The sequence below is a fragment of the Henckelia pumila genome, chromosome 1 (genome assembly GCF_033568475.1).
Source record: "Henckelia pumila isolate YLH828 chromosome 1, ASM3356847v2, whole genome shotgun sequence".
NCBI lineage: Eukaryota > Viridiplantae > Streptophyta > Magnoliopsida > Lamiales > Gesneriaceae > Henckelia > Henckelia pumila.
In genome coordinates this window covers 559,311-566,652 of record NC_133120.1, presented here as the reverse complement: position 1 = coordinate 566,652, position 7,342 = coordinate 559,311, and the positions used below count along the sequence as shown (strand labels likewise).

The following is a 7,342-nucleotide window of genomic DNA, read 5'->3' as shown; positions in this document are numbered from 1 at the left end:
TTTTAGAATTTCTTGATCAAGTCATCTCAGTATTGTCATTATTGTTCCTCCGATATTCGCGCCTCTCTTTCTCTCTCCTTAGGGCTCTTCATCTTCACTTAGTAATTACTTCGAGCTGGCTTTGAATTTCATCTCTTTGCTCTTTGTAACGCCTTGATAGCCTAGGGTTTGGTCTGACATCCTGCTGCTTCTCCGACCAGTAAGCTTATCCCTTTTGTTTGTTCATCCGTTAAAACCTGCACACTCAACGAAAAATACCATTCAAATGGTTAATTCACATTTCATTTGTGCAGTAGTTCCTTCTTCTTTTCCATGTCTTATACTCCTTCCAGTTCATCAATCGCTCTTGAGCAAATGGAGGTAATCAGGTATGTTCACTCTCCTTGAGCTCACGACTAATATTATCGTTGCTTTGATTGCTTGACACCCCTGTTTTCTTAATTTGACTTATGTTCCTCACAGGCCTCCAAATCCCCTTTCTATTAAACCTAACTGCATTGAGGTTTTAGCAACAATAATTCATGCTCCATACGTAGAGGTTCCCTTGCCACCGGCAGTCTTTTCCAACCTATTTCCCCTTGACTCTTTATCGGCCTCCTCATTACTTTTGACCAGTTCCGTACAACCCCCTGCCAAAGCGGCTAAATTCAAATCTTGGTCGTGTTTCTCTCCTGAATGGGTGAATTGGATCGATAAATTGGAACCCCATTTTGGTGATATCTGGAAATCCCAAGGGTTGTATTATTTCATTCAGCTTACAAAATGTCCATTCCCGTTGCAAACCAACTTACTAAATTCTGCACTTCGTTTTTGGTCTCCTTCTTGTAATTCCTTCATATTTGCTTGTGGACCAATGACCATTACCCTTCATGATATCCTTCGTTTACTGAGGATTCCAGTCATTGGTCTAAAATTGATTGGTGTCATATCGATGACGGATGTTCCCAACCTTCCAGATGAGTATCTGAACTACACCTCCTATGCCTCTATATAGGAACTTGGCATACCTCCTCTGAGACCCCTAATGCTGAGGAACATATCTTGTTTATGTGGGTACTCATTTGCAAATTCTTGTTTTGTCCTGCTTCTGGTCGTCCATCCACAAAGTACTTGTCCCTTGCACGTCTTTTGAGTATCGGGAACATTGTTAATTTGGGGGTCATGTTCTTAGGGTCTATCTACCGAGGGTTGAATAAAAGTGTACTCGATACTTCCCTCCATAAACTTCAAGGTGTGTGCTGGTTCTTGCAGTTGTGGCTCTTTTCCTATTTTTTGGACATTAGGAAGCTTCCATTTACTAGTATCAATCCTTCTGACAGTAACGCTCTATCCTACTACATCACCACAGTTTCTAAGGATTTCTTGATGACTTTTTTGAATACCCTTGGGGTGGGGCGTTGTTACAATTTGCTAGTGTTTCTCAACACGACAAATTATCCTTGGATCTTGCGTTTCATATCTCACCAAAACAGGTCTTTTCCACATGTTATTGATGGCATATGAATTGCTTGCCTTCATTTAAAATTTTTGGTCAGCAGTGGTGCCTTTGCCAATGATAATGCAATTCTCCCTTTTGAGATATATAATCCCTTGATCGTGGCCCGGCAATTTGGGTTTCCTCCTACTGTACCCGAGAACCACTTTTTCTTCCCTCAACAGTTACCTGAGAACATTTGGGACGAGTTAGTTGATCGTCGTTTATATTTGGCAACTGCCAAATTAAACTTAGTGTGGGGATCCTTATTTCAAGCTCTGATTCAAGAAGTGGCTCGGGATAGCATTGTTCCTTTTATGTCATGGTGGACTCCCACATTCCAAGCTCTTACTGCTGCTTTGACATTTCCTCTTGGTAACATTACAATCTCTGAACTAGAATTTAGAATTAGTTTGCATACTTATCATTACCTTTTTCTCTTTAGCAGTTCAAACCTCTGCCAAAAAATTGAAAACTATGGGTGGTGGAGCGCCAAAAGAATCTCCCCTTGCCAAAGTCAAAAAAAGTACCCGTGTATCACGAAGATTGGCCATGCAACCCTTACGTATTTCTGAGGTTCCTACTGATGCAGAAGAAGACGACAACATATATGTTTCCTCAATTACCTTCAACATTGATGCCCCTGGATCAACTGTTGAAGTAGTTCAACTGCCAAGTTCTATGCCATTGAAAGATGCAGCATCTACCACCAAGCACCCAAAGCCTGCTGATGTTGCTGAGAACATCATTGCGACAAAAATCATCACTGGAATATCCTCAAAAGCTCCTCCTTCCAAACTAAGTATTCCTGGTCATGCACCCTATGTTGAACAAGTCTCCAATATAGTCACCGCCTCAACTGTTGTCGAGGTAATACTTTGCTTGCGACTGTATTCTTGTGCCTATTGTCAGTATTTCACTATCTCCTGGTACCTTTTTGCAGGATTATTCTTCTCGGCGGATCCAAATGTGCACTCTTCCTTCTGTCACGATGGACTTAGACTTCAGCTTTCTGCAAGACGTTAAAAGTGAACCCATTCCAAAAGTTCCACCATATCCCAGCATAGAGTCCATCAGTAATGCTATGACCACCATCAAGTCTTTAATCATTCAGGATTTATTCACATTAACAGAGCAGCAATATCAAGAGCTTCTGACAGCTTTTCACTTACTTCAAAGTTCCCAGGGGTTTTCTGAATCCCCCTTAGGTATGAATTCTCACTCTCTGCCTTCTATCCTTTCACAGGCCCGAGATGCTGTGAGAAAACATACAGAATTCTCAGCCAAATTGTAGACTTTCAGGGCCTCTAAAGAAATTTGGGATAATCTCAAGAGAGAGAGAGAAAGAAATGTCAACAAACTGATTAAGGTGGGTCAAAATTTCGATACTATGGAAGAACAAATATTGCATTTGAAGAAGGAATTGGCTACCTATGAAGTTAAGAGAGTACAACTACTTGAGGAGGGTGAATCTCTCAAAGCACAAATATTGTTGGCCAACCAGGAGATTGGTAACACTGGGAGCCAATTGGTGAAGCAAAATGCTGAGTACCAAGGATGGAACACAATTCTGAATGAATCCATGTCCGCGCAGTTAGAATGTAAGCAAAAGTGGAAAGAATTGGCAGTCGCATTGGGTTAAGTTTAGCGTTTTATGGAGAAAACAATACTTCTTTGTGTTGCTCAAACCATTTCAAATGTATGCTCTTAAACATTTTTATTTCCTTTTTGCTTAAAACTAATGTCCTGATCGACCATTTATCGCTTGCTGTTTTATGCAATCAACACTGCAAATTTTCAATTGTTTTATTTATTTACAAATACTTGGCCATAATTTAGCCTGATAATAACAAATGTGGCTCTTGCAGCCACTTACATTACTTATAATGCATGTTCTTCTCGCATACTAGGAATATATTGCTTCAAATATCTACCATTGATACATCGTTGTGAGGTTCCCCTTCCACACTGGCCAGCCAATAAGCGTTCCCGTCCAGAAATCGATGAACTTTAATTGGTCCTTCCCAATTCGGAGACCACTTTCCCAATTCCTTGTCCTTAACTATCATAGGTAGTATGATTTTCCAAACCAAATCTCATTCATGGAATGACTTTTTCCTAACCCGTTTATTGTAACTCCGAGCCACGTTTTCTTTTTGAAGCATGAGGCTATTGAGAGCTTGTACTCGTGTATCATCAAGATCCTCTAACTCTGTGATCATGGCTTCATTGTACATTTCTAGAATCAAATGATTTTGCATAGCTATTTGTAATGATGGAACCAAGATTTCCATAGGAAACACAACTTCATGCCCATAAGCTAATGCAAAAGGACTTATCTCTTTGAGGTTCTGTATGCCCATAATTTTTCGGACAACAACCTAGGCCAATCCCTTGGATTATCCTCCATCATTTTCTGCAAGATTTGAATCAACACTTTATTAGAAGCTTCTCCCTGCCCATTGGCCTGAGGGTAATATGGCGAAGAGCAATGTAGCTTAATGTCATAATCTGCTGCAAAATCTTTCACTTCTGACTCTACAAACATGGTTCCTTGATCTGTGATAATAGATTTTGGTATACCAAATCGATGTATAATGTGTTCCTTAAGAAAATCGATCACAACATTTTGTTCTACCTTTTTCAATGGTATGGCCTCCACCCATTTAGTAAAGAAGTCGGTGGCCACAATAATGAAGTTATGGCCTTTAGATGAAGATGAATAAATTTTCCCGATTAAGTCCATAGCCCATCCTCGGAATGGCCATGGTTTTATAATAGCATACATTTCATCAGCATGAACTCTTTGGATATTGCCATGTTTTTGGCAAGGCTGACATCCTTTAGAGTATCTAATTCAATCTTTCAACATCGATGGCCAATAATACCCATGTCTTCTCACGAGCCATCTCATCTTAATTCCTAACTGATGTGCACCGCATACTCCTTCATGAACATGTTTCATGACCTCCATTGCCTCGGGGAACCCAATGCATCGTAACAGTAACCCATACATACCTTTCCTATATAAATCACCTTCCACCAATATGTAATTAAGGACTTTCATCCTTAAACCATAAGGAGTTGATTTCTCGAGGAACTGTAAAGCTTCTTTTAGTTCCTCTCGCCAATCACCTGCTAGATTGGTATCCAAATTAAAAGTTTCAACTTGTAATCCCCTTTGGATAATATAGGGATGATTCTTCTTCTGAATTTACACCAATCTATGAGTGAGTTCCTCCGACAATCTCAACCCCGAAGCAATTTGAGCTAGCTTATTGGCCTCCCAATTTTGCTGTCTTGGTACATATTGGAAATTTATCTCCTCAAAATCATCAGCCAGTTGGAAAGCGACTGCAAAATATGGGATCAATGATAGACTAGTACATTTATACTCTCCGGCTACTTGCCGAAGTACCAACTGTGAGTCTCCAATTACTTGAACGTTCTTTGCTTGCAAATCTTTGAGAACCTCCAAGCCAATCACTAATGCTTCATATTCAGCTTGGTTGTTAGTGCAAGGAAAATCCAGATTAAAGGACAATGCTGTTTTCACTCCGGTTGGAGATATAATCACTATGCCTGCACCTGCAGTCCCCTCCGTGCTGGACCCATCAAATTTCAATGTCCATGGTGGTTATTCGATCCCATACACATGGATTTCCACCTCCTCCGGTATTGACTCATCAGAACCTAGATGGTGAGCTAAGAAATCTGCGATACTTGTTCCTTTGTGGACTTTTGAGGACAGTAAATCAATGTAAACTCTGTTAATGCTAATGACCATTTTCCAATTATACCTGATAACACCGGTATACTAAGCATGTATTTGACCAAATCAGTTTTAGACACAACAAATACAGTTGACTGAATTAAATAGTGCCACAATTTAGTACATGCATAAAACAAAGTTAAACACAATTTTTCAATAGCAGAATATTTACACTCCACCTCAAGGAGTGAACGACTTAAATAATATATAGCCTTCTCCTTATTTTCTTCATTGTTTCGGGCTAGTAAACACCCTATTGATTTCGGAGCGGCTGCAATATACAATTTTAAAGGAACTCCATACTTTGGGGGAATCAATATTGGTGGTTTGAATAAGTAATCCTTTATCCTTTCTAAATATTCTTTATGGTGAGCCTCCCACATGAATTCGTCGGTTTCCTTGAGCTTCAATAGCTGGGAGAACTCTTTAGTTTTACCTGCCAGGTTCGAAATGAATCTTTTTAAGTAATTTACTTGGCCCAGGAACCTTTGTATTTTATTTTTACTCTTCGGTGGCCTAGCCTCTAAAATGGCTTTGGACTTGTTTTGATCCACTTCAACACCACGCTGGTGCACCAAAAAACCCAATAAATTCCAGCTTTAACCCCAAAGCACACTTCATTCGATTCAACTTCAGATTATGTCTCCTCATCCGTTCAGAACTCTTTCTCAAATGTTCCAGATGATCCTCTGCTTTTCTCGACTTGACCACAATATCATCGATGTACACTTCAATAAAATGGTTAATCATATCATGAAAGATTGCATTAATTGCTCTTTGATAAGTTGCACCAGCGTTCTTTAATCCAAATGGCATCACAAGCCATTCAAAAGTACCAATAGCACCTGGACACCCAAAGGCAGTCTTTGAGGTATCTCTTTCATCAATGTTTATTTGGTTATACCCAGAGTAACCATCCATAAAAGACAAAAATTCATTGTTGGCTACCGAGTCAATTAGCATATCAGTTATTGGCATCACATATACATCTTTTGGAGTGGCTCTATTAAGATCCCTGAAATCAACACATACTCTCAATTTCCCATTCTTTTTTATCATAGGAACTACATTTGAGAGTCATTCCGCATATCTGATTGGTCTAATGAACCCTGCTTTCACAAATTTCTCTATTTCATCATTTATCTTTGCTTCCACTTCTTTAGACATTCGCCTTGATGGTTGTTTGTATGGCTTGAAATTGTCCTTGATAGGAAGACAATGTTCTACCAATTGGCGATCCAAACCAGGCATATCTTCATAAATCCAAGCAAAAAAATCTTTGAATTTTGCCAATAACTCCTTCATCTTGATCTTCAATTCATCCTTGAGAAAAGCACTAATATACACAGGCTTCGGATTATCCAAGTCTCCCAAGTTCATTTCCTCTCAAGGATCTTGAACCTAAGGTTGGTGATCCTCTAATTGTGATGGTGCATATGTGAGATCTCCCAGCTGTAATTCCTCAAAAGAATCATGTTCTTCTTCAAAAATAATCTCCGACCCATTTACTTCCCATAATATACTATCCCGTATCAAGTCAATTGTTTGCTGCACCTGGGCTTTCCTGATGGAGGTTGCAGCCACCTCTAGTTCCACTTGATGGAACTCAATCATCAATACATTTAATGAGTGGCTGGATCATCGGCCTAGGAGGCGCAATGACCATGGTTTTGAGAATTCTATCAAACATTTCATTGGTTTCTAGTATCTACATATACACGGATTTGGGTTGGCCACTTTTGTTCTTTCCATAAAATTTAATTGGTCCAAAATCGCCATTGTAATATCTGGATTCAACCACACTGGAACTTGCTTGAAAAGGTTGGGAGTCTGCTTGTACAATTTCCACATCATCTCCTATTCAAAACATTAGGAACTGATGCATTGACGAAGGTATGCAATGATTTGTATGGATCAAATCTCGGCCTAACAAAGCCTGAAAATTGGCAAAAGAATTTACCACAAAGAATGCTGAAATCGAAGTTTGGTTCTTACTTGGACTTAAACAAATCAGGAAAAATCACAGATCCCGTGGCACAATCCACCGATATGGTGAATTTGCCTACTTGGAAACTAACTTTTTTCTTGGTATTTGG

General features: G+C 39.5%; 1 protein-coding gene across 1 annotated transcript; it reads right to left on the bottom strand.

Annotated features, from left to right (window-relative positions):
- Window positions 1-4,688: 4,688 nt before the first annotated feature.
- On the bottom strand, window positions 4,689-6,626 carry LOC140875665 (uncharacterized). The gene is made up of 4 exons (XM_073279423.1): window positions 6,355-6,626; window positions 5,809-6,261; window positions 5,128-5,274; window positions 4,689-5,079 (listed from the first exon to the last, which is right to left on the bottom strand). The coding sequence occupies exons 1-4, from the start codon at window positions 6,624-6,626 to the stop codon at window positions 4,689-4,691; spliced, it is 1,263 nt and encodes a 420-aa protein (XP_073135524.1).
- Between the last annotated feature and the right edge of the window lie 716 nt (window positions 6,627-7,342).

Coding starts and splice junctions, on each gene's coding strand:
- LOC140875665 (XM_073279423.1), bottom strand. CDS start 6,626: ATGAACTTGGGAGACTTGGATAATCCGAAGCCTGTGTATATTAGTGCT. Junction 6,262..6,354: donor GAGAAATTTGTGAAAGCAGG/GTTCATTAGACC, acceptor TGTTGATTTCAG/GGATCTTAATAGAGCCACTC. Junction 5,080..5,127: donor GAGGAGGTGGAAATCCATGT/GTATGGGATCGA, acceptor TGATGGGTCCAG/CACGGAGGGGACTGCAGGTG.